The sequence below is a fragment of the Pristiophorus japonicus genome, chromosome 4 (assembly GCF_044704955.1).
Source record: "Pristiophorus japonicus isolate sPriJap1 chromosome 4, sPriJap1.hap1, whole genome shotgun sequence".
Lineage (NCBI taxonomy): Eukaryota > Metazoa > Chordata > Chondrichthyes > Pristiophoridae > Pristiophorus > Pristiophorus japonicus.
The window spans coordinates 203,285,876-203,306,332 of NC_091980.1; the positions used below are offsets into that span (position 1 = coordinate 203,285,876).

General features: G+C 40.2%; 1 protein-coding gene across 5 annotated transcripts in view; it reads left to right on the forward strand.

The window, feature by feature from the left end:
* aqr (aquarius intron-binding spliceosomal factor) overlaps positions 1 to 20,457 on the forward strand; it is a 109,991-nt gene that overhangs the window by 56,373 nt on the left and 33,161 nt on the right. For all 5 annotated transcript variants that reach the window (XM_070879002.1, XM_070879006.1, XM_070879003.1 and 2 more), the window contains exons 21-26: positions 1,451 to 1,692; positions 1,987 to 2,130; positions 5,751 to 5,820; positions 5,916 to 6,026; positions 11,500 to 11,609; positions 18,487 to 18,622. In XM_070879002.1, coding sequence (XP_070735103.1) covers positions 1,451 to 1,692; positions 1,987 to 2,130; positions 5,751 to 5,820; positions 5,916 to 6,026; positions 11,500 to 11,609; positions 18,487 to 18,622 — 813 coding nt within the window. The remainder of the gene's footprint in view (positions 1 to 1,450; positions 1,693 to 1,986; positions 2,131 to 5,750; positions 5,821 to 5,915; positions 6,027 to 11,499; positions 11,610 to 18,486; positions 18,623 to 20,457) is intronic.

Below are 20,457 nucleotides of genomic sequence, written 5' to 3' on the forward strand. Positions count from 1 at the left end.
CCTCCCTCTCTCCCTTCCCTCCCTCTCTCCCTTCCCTCCCTCTCTCCCTTCCCTCCCTCTCTCCCTTCCCTCCCTCTCTCCCTTCCCTCCCTCTCTCCCTTCCCTCCCTCTCTCCCTTCCCTCCCTCTCTCCCTTCCCTCCCTCTCTCCCTTCCCTCCCTCTCTCCCTTCCCTCCCTCTCTCCCTTCCCTCCCTCTCTCCCTTCCCTCCCTCTCTCCCTTCCCTCCCTCTCTCCCTTCCCTCCCTCTCTCCCCTCCCTCCCTCTCTCCCCTCCATTCCTTCCCTCTCTCCCTCCTCTCCCTCCCTCTCTCCCTCCCTCTCTCCCTTCCCTCCCTCCCTCTCTCCCTTCCCTCCCTCCCTCTCTCCCTTCCCTCCCTTCCCTCCCTCCCTCCCTCCCCTCCCTCCTTTCCCTCCCTCTCCCCTCTCCTCTCCTCCCCCTCCCCTCCCCCCCTTCCCTCTCACCCCGCTCCCTCACTCTCCCCTCTCCTCCCCCCCTCACTCTCCCCTCTCCTCCCCCCCTCACTCTCCCCTCTCCCCTCTCTCTCCACCCCTCCTTTCTCCCTCTCCCCACTCCTCCCTCTCCCCTCTCCCCTCTCCCCTCTCCCCCCTCTCCCCTCTCCCCTCCTCTCCTCTCCTCTCCTCTCCCTTCCCCTCCTCTCCTCTCCCTTCCCTCCCTCTCCCCTCCCTTCCCTCCCCCCTCCAAAGAGGTGTTGAGGTTTTTTTCCTAATCAGAATAGAAAATCAGAAAAAACGTCAGCAATTACGAAGCACACAGAGCGAAGTCCCATAGAATTTCGCATTCAAAACATCTTTATTTCACAATGGAATACACTTGGTAGTCTCCAGAGTAACTTAGCAATATGATTGTGTATGTTCAAGAAGATACAATAATAACTTTTATGCATTGGACCTTAAATTTATAGGTCACAAATGGCCTAAAATTGTCTACTTTAATAATGATGCAGTCTTAATGTTGAACTTTAGCAGTGACTTTACATATGTAATCTGTGTAAATATTTATATTTTAAATATAATCAGATTGGAAACTAATGGCCTCAAAGTCTTGACTCTGCTGTTTATTTTGTCCAAAGTACTTTAGGTCAAAGATCTGTTCTGAAATGGTCATCGGAGCAGACCTCTTCAGTTTAACTGCAGTCTAATTCTTCTCTTCAATCACTGAGTCCCCAAACCTTTTAAACTAAACAACTGTCTGCTTATCATAGTAAGCATAGTCAATGGAATTGCCTCATCATTGCTAAATGTTATACGCGTATCTGTACACTTACTGGCATCTCCCAGTTGCCCTTTGCATGTTGAATCGATGGTTAGAAGCAGCAAATATTTTGGATAGAACTCAGCTTTAAGTAAGAATTTAAAAAAATGTTTTTACAATACTTAACTACGGTAGCTTTCATTTGGAGTGACTTTTTTCAAATTAATTTGATCCCCAGGCAGTGCTAGAGACTATCCGGAATCTAATGAATACAGAGTGTGTAGTCCCTGACTGGCTTCATGACATTATCCTTGGATATGGAGACCCAGGAAGTGCTCAGTATTCTAAAATGCCAAATCAGATTGCCACACTGGACTTTAATGACACCTTCCTCTCTATTGTTCACCTGAAAGCTAGTTTTCCTGGGTGTACTATTAAAACTACAGTTGAAACCCCTCCTCTGCAGAAACCTCCCTTCAGGTAACAATACAATGATATAAATTGACGTGCAACCTTGACAATTTTATTTTTCCATACCTGTAATTAATATCTTCTGAGCTTTGTGATAAATTATTTGGTATAGATTATCAAGTTTTCTTTGCAGCCTTGCTGTATCACCTTATCTGTAGAGTTGTACAGCATAAAGTCATAATGCTGAATGTTTTTAGTAGAATAATGTTAATGACACAAAGATAAATGTTCTAGTCAGTGATAAAAATATGAAATAATCTGTCATGACCAATATGAGCACTTTTCCCATCCTCTAAACTCTAGGATCACATTCCCAGTACAGTGTGGAAAAGGAAGAAAACGAAAAGTGGCGAATGATGACGAAGGGGAAGAAGAGACTCAAACTTTAATTGTTGAACCTCATGTGATTCCAAACAGAGGACCTTACCCATACAATCAGCCCAAGAGGTAAAGGCAAATCAGCTTCCTATCTAATTTAGCCAACTATCTGTGTGCTGACTCAACAGGGTTGTTTTGGTTTCTAGCCAGTTATATTTACTGGACCCTGCTATCCATGTTCAATATTTTGCATATGCTATTTACACGGAAGGATGCCATTTGTCCCACTGTGCCATGGTATCAACTCTAGTCACATTTCCTTGACTTTTCACTGTGTATTTTTGTTCCAAATAGATATATATACATAGTTTTGTTTTAAATTATGTTATAGTCTCTCCCTCAATAAACACCTTCAGTTTAAAGAAGATTCCAAGTTCGAATAACCCTCAGCGTGAAAACATTTCTTTGTAATTTTCTCCTTATTGTAATGAGCCTCAATTTACGTCGTCTTGTTACTGACTTGTCACCAGTGAAAACAGTCTCGCTATTTATCATCTCAAATCTGTCTAAATTTTGAACATTTCCATTAGCTACCTCTTAACTTTCTCTGTTTCAGTAAGAGAAATCTTTTTTTGTCCTTTATAATTATTATTCCCGGTAATATTCCAGTGAATCTTGACTGTATCCTTCTCATGGCTCCAATAACCTTCCTATAACCGAGTGCTCAGAACTTCGCGCAATATTCCTGTGGCCTAACCAATGTCTTGTACAAATTCAGTATCATTTCTTTTGCTTTTATAATCTAATGTCCCTATGTATAAAACCTAGAGTCTGCCACCTCCACCTTTAAACACCTATCAATCTGCCAACCTAAATCTCTTTCTTCCTCCAATTTGTTAAAAATCTCATCATTTAGCATATGTTATTTTTTCCCATAATGTACTACTTCACCTTTCTGTGCATCAAATGCCATGGAGTGTTTTATGTTACAACCACCTTGTTTTAAGTAAGCAAACCAATGGGAATGTTAACACTTCACACCTTGGCTGGGGAATTAGAAATTTCAGCTTCCTTTAATATATTTTCCCAAGACTGGATTTCAAGCACTACATTGGATTTTCTCATGGCATGAAAATGCAAGAGAATAGGGCCAGCTATGTTCCTATTTATCGAGCTATACACATTATCATCTGCAAACTTGCTCTTCCAGCCATCAAAAATGGACTTTTTATCAGCTCTCTTTCCCTGCAGAATGGCATTTTCTAAATTAGTGCCCCTTCATTTTTGATCGAATTTTTTTTTTAGAAGCTTTTGTGACAACCGCAAGCCAAATTGTGGAACATTTTGCATCTTTTTAACAAACAAATGTGCTTTGAATAGAGGCGAGGAGTTGCAGTACAACTGTACAGGGTGTGTATTAGCCATATCTCTTTGACTATTGTTTACAATGGCCCGGATTTTACGAGGCCAATGACTGCATACACAGTCATAAGTGCTTTGCACGTTCTGGGTTTCCGCATGTGCTACGCATGCGTGAAAACCCGGAACTTGTGATCTGTCGAGTTTCTGCTTGACAGATCATACGCATCCACTGTAAATTGAAATTCACTGGCGCAGAGTTGGCCGATTTGCCCAACTACTGCCCAGCGAATACCCATCAAACCCTTATACCTGGTAAAAGCAGGCATATAAGGCTGCCTTTTACCAGCGTAAAGGTGTATAAGGGTGTAATTAAATGTTAAAATTAAAAACATTTTATCATTTAAACATTCGCTTACATTTAAAATTAGTTTGGGTTATTTTTGTCCTGTTTAAAAATGTTGACATTTATTTTTTAAAAGATTAATTTTTAATAGTATTTTAATTAATTTTGAACCTGTGATTTTTATTTCACTGTTGTGAAAAAATATTGTTTATTGGATTCCTATTATGCTTATGGGATATGGAATCACCATGACCATAATGTGAATCCCCCTTGTCATTGGTTGGCCTGGCCCATGTGTTCCCAGGGACGCTTGTGAACTTCATGCGCCCTTGAGATATGTGGGCCTTTACGCAGGGGTACACCTACAGCCCCAGGAGCGCAAGTGTTCGAAGGTCCAGAGCATTTCGCCCGCAGCAAGACTCCGACCGCAATTTCCACCCTAATAAAATTGGTGTTTATCCGTCTTTCAGTAATCTCATTGATCAATAGTAATTACCTGACCTATCTAAAAAAATATTGTCCAATTGTGATCAAGATATTTCAAATGTTAGTGATGCTTTCTAGCATTTTCAATGCTGTTAAAAACAGGGCAGCTTGGGTGAGGATTTGGCAGGTTTTAATTTATACAAAAATGTCGTGGCTCACCAGTCACCAATTCATTGTTTATCAGCAGTACCTAAATTTGGTCCTTACTGTGTGGTTTCCTTTCATCATGACCTCACTCTGATGCACCATTTTCTCATATCCCACCTCTCCTTTTAATCAGATTCCCGATGATCTGGCTGCAATTGCTCTGCTTTTTCCCTTGGCCCTTCTTTAGTCTCCTCTGCTCCCTAGCTTGGCTGTGGCCCTATTTTGGATCTGTCCAGGCATTGGATACTCCCCTCCCTACCAGCCCTGTTTCCAGGAGTTGGTGAAGGGAGAATTGTCAGGGTCTGAATCTGGGTCACCGTGAGGAAAGCACATTAGAGCAGTACTTTCAAGCAGGCACACATGCTCACTCAGCATGTCTTGATGCTGCTTAAATGTCCTACTCTGAAGCAGCACAAGGCTTGGAGTTAGTAGGAAAATCATTGTGGCAAGGGAAAGAATACATTGGTATCAGAAGGGTGCTCTGATTAGACTAAAATAGAAGGAAGTAATAGAAAAGAAACAATTTGCATTTATACACTGCCTTATCACATCTTGCAACAATGTCCCAAAACCCTTGACATCAAAAGAACTACATTGTGCAGTTGCTATTATGTGAGTAAATTTAGCAGTTATTTTGTGTACAAGTAGGTTCCACAAACAGCAGTAAGGCGAATGGCTAGTTGATCTGTTTTTAATGATGGTTTTGGTTAAGGGTGACATTTTGAACAGAGCACGGAGAATTATCTGGGTTCTTTTTAAGGATTTGAGCATTTCAGAATATTATGGCTATTGTATTGTCTTAGGCACATTTTTATAAGCAAGTTACTTGAAATTTTGTCAAGAAAATGTGGTGTCCCACGTTAATTTGAAGTGATCTTCAGCCCCGGTAACAGGTTCCAACAGACCATATGTTATAGAATTGTGATGGTATGCAGCCAAATGTCAGGTTATGTATAGGTAGTCAGTAAACTCCTAGTGAATACCATGACAGCCCCCGGTACAATGTCACATCCCTGTTTAAGGTCAGCCACTACTTTGGACAAGTGGAATTTACCTTATCAGCAGTCAACTTTATTAAGAAGTCTAAGCTATCAGAGGGTGGAAGGCAACATCTCAGACAGTTGGGTTTAAAAATAGGTTTTGTTTGCAACAATTATAGCATTAGCAAAGAAACCGCAACACGATAGCCAAGGAACGGCTGTGGGAGGCAGGCGAGACTATATTTTACGATGAAAGGTTATCTTGAGATGTGGGAGGTCTTGAAATGTAGATGAGGTAATCAAGGGAGCTGTGAGCCCTGAATGTTGGACGATCAGCTAGTAAATTAAAATAATATTTTTGTTTCTCATTGAAATACATGTTACTTACAACCTTATTCTCATGGATATCCAAACTTGTTTTTTAATTGCAGAAACACAATTCAATTCACAACTACACAGATAGAAGCAATTCGGGCTGGCATGCAACCAGGCTTAACAATGGTATGAAAACTGGGAGACTTTTAGCTTTTACTCCCAATTTTAGCAAGTGTTTGTGGACTATGTTTAATGTTACTGTGGTTGTTCCCTTGTTATAGGTGGTGGGGCCACCAGGTACAGGAAAAACTGATGTGGCTGTGCAGATCATTTCTAACCTCTATCACAACTTCCCAGAGCAGAGGACTCTCATTGTGACCCATTCCAACCAGGTACATCAGCAATAAGTAACGTCAATTCGTGTGCTAGTTTGGATCATGTTCTGCCAGGCTGAGTTATTTAATGTTCATGTTATATGTAGCACAAGCCTCAGTAAAACTGTAGCTGTTGAAGACAAGTTATGCGTGGAATGCCCTGAGAAGGTGACTCATCCCTTGAGAAGAGAATTTTTCATTTGTGGTTTACATGGGTTTAACATGATGGTCTTTGCGTTGATTTATAAAAAATAATCTCCCTGTTTTTAACTTTTTGACGGGAGGCGGGGGGCGGGAGGGAAGCTTTCCATTTTGACTATCTCGTATCAGTATCGAGCACCCCTTGGTCAGGAATAGCACAATCAGGCACACAGTAAAGTGCATGCTATTATGCCCAAACAACATGCCTAACCCTAGTCTTAGCTTATCAGTGTGCTGATTTTTTAAAAGTCAGCCATCCTTATGACTTTTTTTAAGTGAAATTGTCACTTTGTACCAAATTTGAGCCGTTTTCATGGATTGGGCAAATTCCCAAGGATGCAGATTAAGTCTGCATTTATGTACAGCCTTTATGCCTATGAAAAGAGGCTATTGTCAGTCCCACTGGATTCAAAAATCATTATCATAGGCAGTCCCTCGGAATCGAGGAAGACTTGCTTCCGCTCTTAGCATGAGTTCTTAGGTGGCTGTACAGTCCAATACGGGAACCACAGTCCCTGTCACAGGTGGGACAGATAGACGTTGAAGGGAAGGGTAGGCGGGAAGCCTGGTTTGCCGCATGCTCCTTCCGCTGCCTGTGCTTGATTTCTACATGCTCTCGGCGACGATACTCGAGGAGCTCAGCGCCCTCCCGGATGCACTTCCTCCACTTAGGGCGGTCTTTGACCAGGGACTCTCGGGTGTCGGTGGGGATGTTGCACTTTATCAGGGAGGCTTTGAGGGTGTCCTTGTAACATTTCCTCTGCCCACCTTTTGGCTCGTTTGCCATGGATGAGTTCTAAGTCGAGCGCTTGCTTTGGGAGTCTCATGTCTGGCATGCGAACTATGTGGCCTGCCCAGCGGAGCTGATCAAGTGTGGTCAGTGCTTCACTGCTGGCGATGTTGGCCTGGACGAGGACGCTAAAGTTGGTGCATCTGTCCTCCCAGGGGATTTGTAGGATCGTGCAGAGACATCGTTGGTGGTATTTCTCCAGAGACTTGAGGTGTCTACTGTACATGGTCCGTGTCTCTGAGCCATACAGGAGGGTGGGTATTACCACGGCCCTATAGACCATGAGCTTGGTGACAGTTTTGAGGGCCTGGTCTTCAAACACTCTTTTCCTCAGGCGGCCGAAAGCTGCACTGGAGGCGGTGTTGGATCTCGTTGTCAATGCCTGCTCTTGTTGATAGGAGGCTCCCCAGATAGGGGAAGTGGTCCACGTTGTCCAGGGCCGCGCCTTGGATCTTAATGTCTGGGGGACAGTGCTGTGTGGTGAGGACAGGCTGGTGGAGGACCTTTGTCTTACTAATGTTTAGCGTAAGGCCCATGCTTTCATACGCCTCGGTAAATACGTTAACTATGTCCTGGAGTTCAGCCTCTGTGTGTGCACAGATGCAGGCGTTGTCCGCGTACTGTAGCTCGACGACAGAGGTTGGAGTGGTCTTGGACCTGGCCTGGAGACGGCGAAGGTTGAGCAGCTTCCCACTGGTTCTGTAATTTAGTTCCATTCCAGCAGGGAACTTGTCAACTGTGAGGTGGAGCATGGCAGCGAGGAAGATTGAGAAGAGGGTTGGGGCGATGACGCAGCCCTGCTTGACCCCAGTCCAGACGTGGATTGGGTCTGTGATGGATCCGTTGATAAGGATCATGGCCTGCATGTCATCGTGGAGCAGGCGGAGGATGGTGACGTACTTTTGAGGGCATCCGAAACGGAGGAGGACGCTCCATAGACCCTCGTGGTTGACAGTGTCAAAGGCCTTTGTAAGGTCGAAGAATGCCATGTATAAGGGCTGGCGCTGTTACCTGCATTTTTCCTGCAGCTGTCGCGCTGCAAAAATCATGTCCATTGTGCCCCGGAGGGGACGAAATCCGCACTGCGACTCCGGGAGGAGCTCCTCAGCCACAGGGAGAAGACGGTTGAGGAGAACTCTAGCGACAACTTTCTCAGTGGCTGATAGCAGGGAAATTCCTCTGTTGTTGCCGCAGTCGGACTTGTCCCCTTTTTTAAAGTTGGGTCGCAAACAAGACATGACAGTATTCAACACAGTCTCTTGTATTTCCTATATTTTTCAGACTTCTTGTAGCTTCTGTGGTTTAGATGGACAGTTTAAATGTGTTAATATATAAAACTTTGAGCACAGCTCAGTGCTATAAACATATGTATATTTATCAATATCATCTTTCCTGATCATGTACTGAACAGTTCTTTGAAATTAGTACCCCATTTATACACTTCTGTTATACCTGTTTTAGTTGCGCATTGCAGAACTCGCTGATTAATAATTACGGTTTCTGTTTTGAGTCGAGATTAAGTAAATCATGATGCAAAGATTGACCTGTATTGAAGTGAAGGTTCATTGTAGCCACTTACTAAATCTTTCCCAAGATGGCAAAGCTTATTTCCTTCCTAATGTTCCTTTTAATGAGCCGTTTAAAAACCCAAGATTGGCATCTCCTGGCCATTGTTTAATATATTTTATTTCTTATTCTTTGTAGTCTTGTATTGTCCTACACTGTTGGTTTTTGACTGTTCTTTGAGGTTTCTTAGTTTAAAAAAAATACATGATTTGGCAAAGTTACAATTTTATATTAGTGATTCATCAGTCTAGGCTGTACATGTGAAATGTATCAGCAGTCTGAATGTTAATTGATCAGAGAGGCAAATTTTAATCGCTCAAAACTCCAGGCGTACTGCAGTGAGATAAAACAAGCACAGCAGCCACATCATTGGCAAAAGTCATTTAAGAATTCAGGAAGTACTGGTATTGATTTGAATGAATTTACATTGGCAATGACATTTCGGAACAAATACTAAATCATACTAGAATGCAGCCATGTTTCAAGAAGTAAATTACATGCAAGTTGGAAAACATATTAATGTTCCTAGTTATTTATTATTATCCATTGATTATATATTTACCTTTTTATGGAGCAAAAAGAGCTGCTTGCATTCCAAAAAGTGAAATGTGGTTGATACTAGCATCTTGGATTTCTTGTGCAATGTTAATTATCAAAAAGCAAAATCACATTTTATAGCTGGAACAGTCTGAATGCTTTAGAAACAGATTGAGATGAAAAACACTTACTGCTGCAAATATTAGTGATCAAAAATGAAAAGACAGCTCATGATAGAACCATGTTAATTAGAGTTAGAAAGAAGATGCTCCCACTGTGGTACTTGAGATTTGGATTGGTTTTAAATTCTAGTTTACAGTCATATTGTTTTCATACAATACTGCAGATATTTTCACTTAACATTGAATAACAACCTTGAGCTTGGAGAGTGCAATTAATGAACCTTTTGATTTGTAGCATAAAGCTTCTCGCTCATGGCCTGCTCCCAGTTTTGTTGCCTACAGGGTTTTCTGTTTTACCAACACTTCTAGCCCTTGCCTCTAAACAAACCATTTCATAAGCCTTTTGAGAACTAAAAGGTCATAAGCCTTTAATTACAGTAGAATTTAAGCATTAAAATTATTGCACAAACCAAGATTGTTTCCCCTCATGATTGAACAATGCTTAGCTTCTCAGCATTTGTGACTTTTTTTAAATAAAAAAAAAAATGACTAGAAATTTACAATTGTTTTTTAAGGAGAAATGCATATTTTTTTTAAAGTTCTTTCGTGCTGAATGCACATGATCAGGGACTGTTGGCTATGTAAAACTGAGAGTTTTAATTACAAGGAGATTCTACAATTACTACTCTTATAGCTACATTTTAGCAGATGATTGAACAAGAAACAATGCTAGGATTGCGTGCTGTAATTTCAGCACACACATTTTGTACAACACCTGCTATGGTTTGTGACCTGCTTTCCAAAAATGACACACTGAGTAAAACCTTTCAAAACCAGTCGCTTTTAGTATACTTTAAGACCAGAACTGATTTGTACAAGCAGCTGATGACAGACATTGTGTGGCTAATTTTACATAGAATTATGCTTCATTTAAAGACTGTGTTACAATCCCTGGAGCTCATTTATTGAGCTCTGAAATAAGTTGGAGATAAAAGACAAAGCCATGTTGTAGGAGTGTAATTGATTAGGAATTGAGTTTCTAAATGATTAATTTAATCAGTTGGATTTCTGCAATTGCATGACTCAAATCTTAAGCTCATCACTATTTGACTAACCTTTAAACTTTGGCAAGCACATCAGCTACAAAAATAAAATAGATTGTAGAGACTTTATGAGCAATTTGCAAGTCCTTAGCAAGGTGAACTTTGCTCAACCAAGCATGATAGCTGAGGCAGAGGAAGTAAAAACAGATTACTGCACAGTCAAGGACATGGTAGAGCCCTATCAAAACATTTTGCCAAGAATTCAACAATATGCTAGTTCCTTGTGACTTGTTTATAAAAGTTGTCACGTTCTAATTACACTTCCAGTTGTACATGAAAGATTTTGCAAACAGAAAAGGATTAAAAAAAAAGATTTTTAGATTGCCTGCAGGGGGGAATGTATGCAAAACTTTGTGAACATACACAAAGGGCTAATTCAAGTAAACTTTGGTGGAAGTGGAAGCTAATTGTACAGCACCGATTGAGCACCAAATCAAAGGCGGGTAATATAGTTTGAATAGCAGTTAAGTTATAACTGAGAGTATTTTTAGCAATACCTCTGAAGCCTCGAGCATCATCTGAACTGTAATGAAACTTGACAATTTCTGAGAGAAACAAACTCGTCCAAAATGAAGGAGAGCGAAAGAAATTGGCAAACTGAAAAACACCATAAATAAATCCAACAAACAGACCACCCGAAAAGAAAATAATGGACTGGGGAGCCTCTATAAAAGGGGATCTTATTAATTGTTAACATGACTGAAATGAAACAATAAAACATTTTAAAATGGAAGAAAGGAGGAGGAAGAAGTCTACTTAGAAAGAGAAATCTGCCTGCAGGAAGATTGCATTTCTCTGATTGCTTGAACCTTTTCTATTAATTGTTAAATAATACAGAAGAAAATAGATAACATCCAAGGTGAACTTGCACATTTGTTAAAAGATTACCTGTCATAGACTTTATCATATAAGATGCATACTTTTCAAATTTTGAACTGGTAGTGAATTGATGCAAAGCATTTTAACATTTGACAGATTTGCTCCAGACAAATAACGAGAAATGTTCAATTCAAAGTTGATATAATGATCCTTAAACCAGGCTGACATTACATGTTGGATGGAAGTTCTACCAAAATAAGCTCCTTTTCACGTACTGCAGTCAGTGTTTTAAGTCTTTTTAAAAGTTTTCCTCATTACTAAAAACTGTGTCGTCTGTTACTGTCAATCTTCAGGCATTGAACCAGTTGTTTGAGAAGATCATGGCTCTGGACATTGATGAGCGTCACCTTCTCCGTCTGGGTCATGGAGAGGAGGAGCTGGAGACTGAGAAGGATTTTAGCAGGTGAGAAACTGGGAGGAATGTGTAATAATAGGGTGGAGAAAAAAAACTGGGACAAATTATAATCTGACCTGAAATTGATGCTGCATATTTAGGGTGTTCAATAAGTTTGAATGTAAAGGATCTGAAACAAAGCACTGGTGTGTATATATATATATATATATATATATATGCAAAGCCATGCAATAAAGGCTACCCAAAATGTTTTCTTGAAATCAGTAATTTTAGGAAAATGGCCTTCAAAGTTACTTTGTGCAAATGGGAAGAGACATTCTTGTGTTGCAAACTTTACTGAAATCCCTATTATATAATCTAGAATAAAACTTTTTAATGTGCAATTCACGAGTTCAACTTGTATTATGGATTCGACCCTTGATATTTGCTGCTGTGGTTATCTTCATTGGTTATCATTTAAATTTTTATATAAATTTATAAATGAAAGTCTGTTTATGATTTCCATCCTGTTATTCATGTGAAGAATTGTAAATGAAATCTGGATTAAATGTTCTGTTGGGAATAACAAGCTATCAACAGAACAATCTATTCTGTTCCAGTATAAAAACGGGACAAGATGGTTTTTGGCTATAGATATTTGGCAGATATTGCTTGCCCCTTTAAGAAATGGTGGGCTAGACTTTTCACTTCACATCGCCCATATATGGCCCAAAACCGACCTCTATTGCCCATTTTGAGCAAAAAGTGGAAACTAGGCCCAAAATATCACCCGAAAAACAGGTATCTAAGTTTCCATTTTGATCGCCAAAATTATAGCCCATACAAGGCCCATCCCAAGTTTCAGCATCTAGTATGCACTTCGCTGGGCTGATGCAAGGCCCAAAAGAATGCTGAAAAATAGTTGCTTTTTCTGGGCCTAAGAGGGAAAATGGGCACTACGGACGCCATTTTGATTTCAGAGGAAAGGTAGAGGATTAGTTTTGAGTTATTTCGAGAGTTTGTTGTGCTCAGAATATTGGGACAAGGAATATAAATAGGTATTATCACATTATTTTTAGTAAATATAATAGAATTTATTATGTTTTATATATTGAATCTATTAAATAGCTTTTACATAGTGAACTTATTTACTGATGTAGCATTTAATAGGTTTTATATATTGAATTTATTAAATAGCTTTTACATAGTGAACTTATTTACTGATGTAGAATTTAATAGGTTTTATATATTGAATCTATTAAATAGCTTTTATATAGTGAAGTTATTTACTGATATTGTTGGGGCCTATCAAACTGACTGGTATACAGTGTAGAGAGTGCAGAGTACAGTGATTAGATATTGTTGAGAGATTATTAAAATTAGAGATCAGCACGCAACACACAGCTGCATTTGACAGATGACTGAAGCTCTTTTCGCTCGTGGAGGGACTTCATAAGCTTCACAATGACCAGGGAGGCACAGACTGAGAGTACTTTTCGGTTCCCATAGAATAGCAGACTTCCCCAAGGTGCAGGGAGCAATTGACTGTACGCACATTGCCCTCAAAGCACCCTTAAAGAACGCGGAGGTCTTTAGTAACAGAAAGGGGTTCCACTCCCTAAATGTGGACATTCAGATGTTGATTTACAGTTAGGGTTAATCAAAAGTTTCAATTGCGTGGGGTGTCCTTGTTGTCTTGCCTGCACTGGCCTATCGTCAGAATTTATGCTTATTTTATAAAGTTTAGTGTTACTAAAGTGCTCATATATTAAAATAATAAACAAATATGGAATAACATCTGTATAGTTGATAACTAATGTAAGTAAGAGAGAAGACACACAATTTATTGAATTGAAGAAAAAAATTTTTATTAACACATATGGAAAAAAAATTGGTAAACTATCCCTCTAACCCCCCCGCACCAATCCACCCTTCCCTCAAATACAAAATCTTAACAATTAACAATTAACCAATAACAACTAACAAAACAGGAACAAGAACAATTGAACAAGCGAACAAACTTTGTGAAAAAACGCCCTCCTCTCTACCTGCGGCCACATTTCCCTCCAGGTCCAGTCCCACCCCGTGTTCATACCCCACCCGCCCGTTTTGGTCTATGCAGACCGACACCAAGACGTCGTGCAGAGTGGGACGGCAAGACTTCCTGCCGTGGTGGAGGTGACTGAGCAGAAGTCTGAAGCTCCACTTCCGAGTCAGGAGGAACTGTATCCTCTGTACTCGCTTGCGTGCTCGGGGTCTCACTGCGAGCAGACACGACACCTTGTGGTGCATCGCCATGTCCAGCCAGCAACGCATGCCGTAGGGCATTGGTTGTGACTGTCTGCTGCCAAATGGCCTCCAAGCTCTCCCTTGCAGTCTGTGCTTGCTCGGAAGACTAATTGGAGAAGTTCGTGCAGAACTCACTCCAGGATGCTGGAAACTGGCTCCAGTTCGCAGAGAATCCCGTGAAACCCTGGATAAGGTCGCGAACAATTGCGACCGTCTCCCTGCACAGGGATATCAAGCCCTCTGTCTGGCCCTCCATGGTAGGCGATTGCTCACCACACTGACCGGACCTCCGTGGGGTTGGCGTTTGCAAAATGACGCGCCTTGGCGTCGCCACCTGCAAACCGCTTGGTCCTGGTGCTTCCATCTCAATCGAGATGGCCGCAGGTTGTTTCCCTCCCCCCCCCCCCCCCCACAAAGGGGTCTAGATTTACGGATGTCTCGGCTACCGAGCATTGCTCAACGGACACTTGATCTTAGAAAGATGAATGAAATCTCTAAACAACTCATAACAATATATATCAATATTTTAATATCAATATTTCAATAACCCAAAACATTGCAATACTTTTCAAAACCACATATGCATGCACAAGGGTTCATCAGGGTTAACATGGCCTCATTCGTAGATCAAGACTACATCAAAATTATTGAATTATAATTGCATAACATTGTATGTGAAACTACGATATTTTTCGTATGTACTTAGTAATGTTTGACACATTGCACATTTCCCATTACTCACGAGACTCGCGGGTGCGCTCGGCCATGCCACGGGTCATGACTGAACTGCTTTCAGGCCCCACCAAGGCCACCGCAAGCTCTTTGTATGCATTAAGAGTGATCACCGTCGCGGAGCTGCCACCCATCCTCCTTTGCTCCGCACGGTTGATGCTTATCTTTTTCTGTAAATGATAATTTAACATTGCATGGCATAAGCTACTGTACTTGACAATAAACATTGAAGACTGACAGATTTAAATGTTCAATTATTACATAACATTTGTAGTACATATGAATAATTAATGTTCTAATTATAAACAGCAAGTAAATAATACATATGTATGATTTTAAATGTGACTTTTAAATATGTTTTAAATATTAAAATACAACATACTTTGGTAGCTACATATGAATAATTTTTTATTACTATAACATGCAACTTATTATTAGGGTGAATAAATGTAATTTTTAATTGAATGTTATTTTTAAATTAATGTTATTACTTTACATTATAAATAAATAACTGAGGATTTTGTTTGCAATTTGTAAACATCAAATAAATAATACATAATTCATAAACATGAAGTAAATAATACATATATGTGATTTTAAATATGACTTTTAAATATGTTTTACATATAGATAATCCAACTTACTCTGGCAGTTGCCAGCAGGCTGTTCCATCTCTTGCGGCACTGGTCAGCCGTCCGCACCTCATTTAATGCCGATGTTACGATATCGGCAATCTCCAGCCAAATTTGTCTATAGGCACGGGGTGGAGGTTTCCCATGGCCACCCTGTGTCAAGTCCTCCCATCTATGTTTACCTCGTTCGCCTCCTCACTAAAGGCTTTTGCCCTTTGCCTCTCCATCTCCCTTGCTTTTTGTGGTTCCATTGATGATTTTTAACAGATTTAACAAAGTTAACAGATAGCTAATCGAAAATAGCTAGCAATACAATCAAATCTAATGCAGATTTTTAATAGATTTCTCAAATTATCGAATATTTCTTCCTCACTGCTTCTCTCCTTCTCTCCCGCTCTCTCCGACCATCCCTGTGCTTCTGAGCATGTGTGATGACCCATGAACTCTCCAAACACGGCAAAAAAAATCAACCCCCCCAAAAAAAATCCCACACTAGCGTTGCTAGGGAAGCTTTTTTTTTTTACTTCTGTTTCACTTCCTCTCTCTCTTTTCGCCCATTTGACATCGCCGTGATAAAGCCGAGTGGAAAATCGCCCCAAAAAAATGGGCTTTGTGCCGGCGATCAGCACGGGCGATACATCCCACATCGCTGGAATAAGGCCCATTTTTTGGAGCCTTAGCTACCTAGTGGAAAGTCTAGCCCACCTGAGACATTTATTGGAAACCATCTGTAATTAGTGCCTGTTGCTTGAGCTTCGTGCCATTGCTAATTCTTCATTGGCATTTTCAAACTTTTACTCTTGTATGGCTTTGCCTTTCTGGTTATTGCTTTAGGGTGAAGTTATGGAGCATGCTGCAGGTCGTAATTATTCTTGAAACTTGTACTGTAAGGTTGTCCCCAATTGGGCCTAACTTGTGAAGTACTGCTTCCAAGATACCAATGATGTGTTTGATACTTCTGGTTGTAGAATGAGCTTGTTGCATCTGTGCTCTGCTGTCCATGATTGGTGAATGGGTGTCGTGAGTCATGGTTGTATAGGATAACCTTAGTCTCATTGGTGTGATCCTTCCACTCTTTATTCCCATTCAAATAAGGATAATACAGTTGATAGCCTTACAATGAAGGCATTGTCATGACTTTGGAAGGTGATAGCCTGCATGCTGCTGTGGAAGTGATTACTTACCATGTCCATATTGAGATTAGAAACTGCCTTTTCTGTCACACAGGATACAGCAAGGACCAGAGAGGCAACGTGGCTATAAGCAGTTAATTTGGGACTATGGAAAAGCCAGCTGTTGTGTAAAATTGTGTTGCTCTCTCACATGGGCGCTGTCCGTCAGAGCAAAAGTGATGAAGTCATAGGTCCTGCTGAATAATACATTTGTGGGCAGCAAAAAAGCTGACACTGTAGATGTCATCTGTGCTAACCTGGAAAAAGAGACACACACCACACCTGCAGTAATATATAATGGTGTAGTTTGACTTTTCACTCATTGTAAATCAATGGCTTTGATAATACTATACATTACATAGCATAATAACTTGTCCTGAGTTACTATTAGCAACAGCACAGGAGATCTACTTTTAATATATTAAAAACATTACATCTAGCATTTGCAGTTGTCGCACTCCGGACCTCATATTTAGTTATGGATGAAAAACGATATTAAAATGATGTATGCTTCTGAGCTGATGTCTGAAACTGATAGCATATTCTGGTTTGCAAATTTCCCTGCCCATGCAGCAATTATGTGTTTATTCAACAATTAGGCTTTGTGGCCTTAAATGGACATGGCTCCCCTTAAGCAGAATAATGTATTATGCAATAGTGGTATAATACTCTTGTCCTTGTGAAACAGCGCATCATCCAACTTCATGAACAGTGCACTGGAATTATGTGTGAGAGTTAATGAGCTTACTTAGCAAGAAAACAGCCTTGCACCCAGACGTCACCTTGCAGTTTGTTCAGTTTTCCAGAGGACTTATTGACTTAACCATAAGAACATAACATGAGAAATAGGAGCAGGAGTAGGCCATTTGACCCCTCGAGCCCGCTCCACCATTCAATAAGATCATGGCTGATCTGATCTTGGCCTCAACTTCACTTCCCTGCCCGCTCCCCATAACATGTAAGACCTAATTATATTAAACTTCCATTTTTTGAGAACTGGGTGATGCATTGGATTAGATTCTGACCTGTCACTTCTGCGGCCTGGGTTCAAATCCAGTCTGGATTGTTGAGGTGAAAATTTTCTTTGCCTGTAGGCTGTAAGGGTGATGTGTGAAATTAGTTTTTTTTGCAGTTGCATTTCTCAAAATGGCCCCCAAATATGATGCTAAATTTGCATTTTTTGTCAGACCACAAGATGGGTGGTGTGGGAATTGAGAAAATGTCACATTGCTAGTCAGAGGTGCTCTTCCAACGTTGGTGTTGAAACCTATTGTGCAGCAGAGTAGGGACAGCTTTTCTCTGCATTTAACTAGGCTGTACTTGACATGGAAATACTTGATGCTGACACTTTCAGCATAAAATTCACAGACTACACAAAGCAATTTAAAATAAAACTTAGCAATATTTTTATGTTTTGTTCATTGTAACAAAAAACATATCTCCAAGAAATGTCTAAGCGTTTCATGTACAATGAATTACTTTGAAGTGACTGTTTATGAAGACATTTTGCATATAGTGATATTCCACAAGTACTAAAGGGATGAATTACTAGCTAATGTATTTCTGGTGGTAATGGTTGGGGGAAGAATACCGGCCAAGACACCAGGAGAACACTTGTTTTGCTTTGAAAAGTGCCATGGATCTTTAGTGTTCATTTGTACCACTGGAGCAGGCAGGTTTAATTTCCAATCTGATGGATAATGTCTGCAACAATGCAGTGCTCTTGCAGTAATACATTGGAGTGTCAACCTAGATTATGTGCTTACGTCATAGAATGAGGCTTGAACCTACAGTCGAGTGAAACCAACTGAGCCAAGCTGATGCATTAGAAAGAATTGCTTTTGCATAATAAAAACTGATTTTTATGCTGATGCGTTAACTAACTTCTGACTTTATGGACCTGTTAAGATTTTATATTTTCCACTCAAATTTTTAAATTAAAATTAATAAATTTTTTCAAATGCTAAAATGTGGCCAGTTTCACCATTTAATCATGAATTGTACTACGGTGGAAATAGTTCCACATGGACTTGATTGTAACGCAAGTATGTCGGGTTTTAATTTGTGTGTGGACCATATAATATCGAGGTACTACAATCTTGTTTGCAATTTTCTTTATAGGTATGGTCGAGTAAATTACGTGTTGGCTCGGAGGCTAGAGTTGTTGCGTGAAGTAGGACGATTGCAAGAGAGTCTAGGGGTTCCTGGAGATGTATCATATACTTGTGAAACAGCTGGACATTTTTACCTGTATCAGGTAAGACATTTGCAGTGTGGAGAAACAGTATCCAAGTTCAGAGTTGAGTAGGTGTGGGAGCATTTGATCATTATCAGTTCGATTGTTTAATATTACAGCTACACCTCGCAAGTTTGTTTTGATGACTTGTGGCGGCAACGGTAGATTGCATTTGCCTTTGAGTGGTTTATTTTAAATGGACTGTCTACAGGGTACTTTTTTTTTCCTGAAAAATCCATCTTTGTAAACTGAAAACTCTTATATCTGGGCATGTAAATTATTTTTCTGTAATCTTGGATATCTAACATCTATTGCACCTTTTGCATATATAATATAATACATATATGACCTACCTCTTCCATTCAAAGCTGTTCACCTTCGATTTGCAATCTGTTTTCACACATGGGAGCTTTTTATGTGTGTATAATAAATGGTCTAGGAAAAAAATTAGAATTGTGTGAAGAATTCTGTTTTTTGAGTTTACCTGTAAATTTAGATTGATTTGTTACAAACTCTGGGCATGTGATAGTATGTTTCTCATCTCCTGGGATGTTTACTCCTCTGGGAAATACTCCTTCTGGGAAATATCTCCATCGCTGCCTGCTGATGCCTTGCCCGTTTGCCCATTCCTCATGTCTGAGCCTAGACATTAAGTAATATCAGGCTAACAACCCATGGAGAGCGTCACACTCGAGCATGATTCTGTCCTTACTCGACCTCTGCACGTTCCTTTCCAATTTAGAATCATAGGATAGTAATGAGAACCAGGAACAGTATTTTTTCCTTCCCACCTCGGGAACAAAGAGGTCAATTGTCACTCCACCACTGCCATCACTATGGAGATTGGGTAGCTGAGGACAAATCGGTAATTGAACCTTGTACCTTTTTGTCTTGTTGAAGGCTTTACTAACAACCACCTGGGCAGAGCGTGAACATTTTTAATTTCCTTGATCATTCGTCATCCCTACATAACAGTCAGTACACTAAAGAAAGCAATGCATTGTATCTAGAAATTAGGACATTTTGAAGTGCAAGGTATATTTCTTCCTTCATTTGTATAATATGCACAAGTTCATTTTTTTATTAACCTGAATTTTCACCTGAGCAGATATTACTCAGAATGTGATGCATTAGACACAAAGTAATGGATTTTCATCTAAATATGGAAAATCTCAGGACATTATCCCTTTCAATACTTTCTATCTTCCAACAAATTCTTTATTAAAGGCAAGCATGCTCTACCCAGTGTCATTCGCATTCAAAGCAGGATCTCTGTCATCTCTAATGATTGCTTTAGTCTGAGCTAATGCCACAATTTAAGTATTTGCATCTGTAGTCATCAACTCTTCCAGCAACAGTCATCAACTGTCAGTTACATTCTCGTGTTGTATAATTTTGAAATATATATTGTATGTTCCCAGCTTTTAAAAAGGCTGGCTATGAAAAGTGATGGCATTGCTTTATCCTGCATGTTTTACATGTGGAGTCTCACAGTGCAGCTCATAATGAGAGCACAAAGACTCTGATGTTGAAAGTGCATTGACTGCAGAACATTGTAGGTCTTCCTTGGCTTGCACTATGCCATACCGCAACTGGGTTTGGTTCTTCATTCCTTACTGGGTCAATGTTAAGATCTGGGAATCCCTCGCTACTCGTACAGTCTCTCATCCAGTTCGTTACTTAAAACAACCCTTTGGGAAGGAGGGACCACTGTGTTATTAGTAAGGAAGCTCTAACCAATACTTTAGTCAGAGTCTGATTTCCAACCTGTATACTAATCGGGGACCGCTGAGGCCCCAACTTATTCCTCCTGCATTTTTTAAAAACAATTTCTTGGGATATGGGGAAAATGGGAA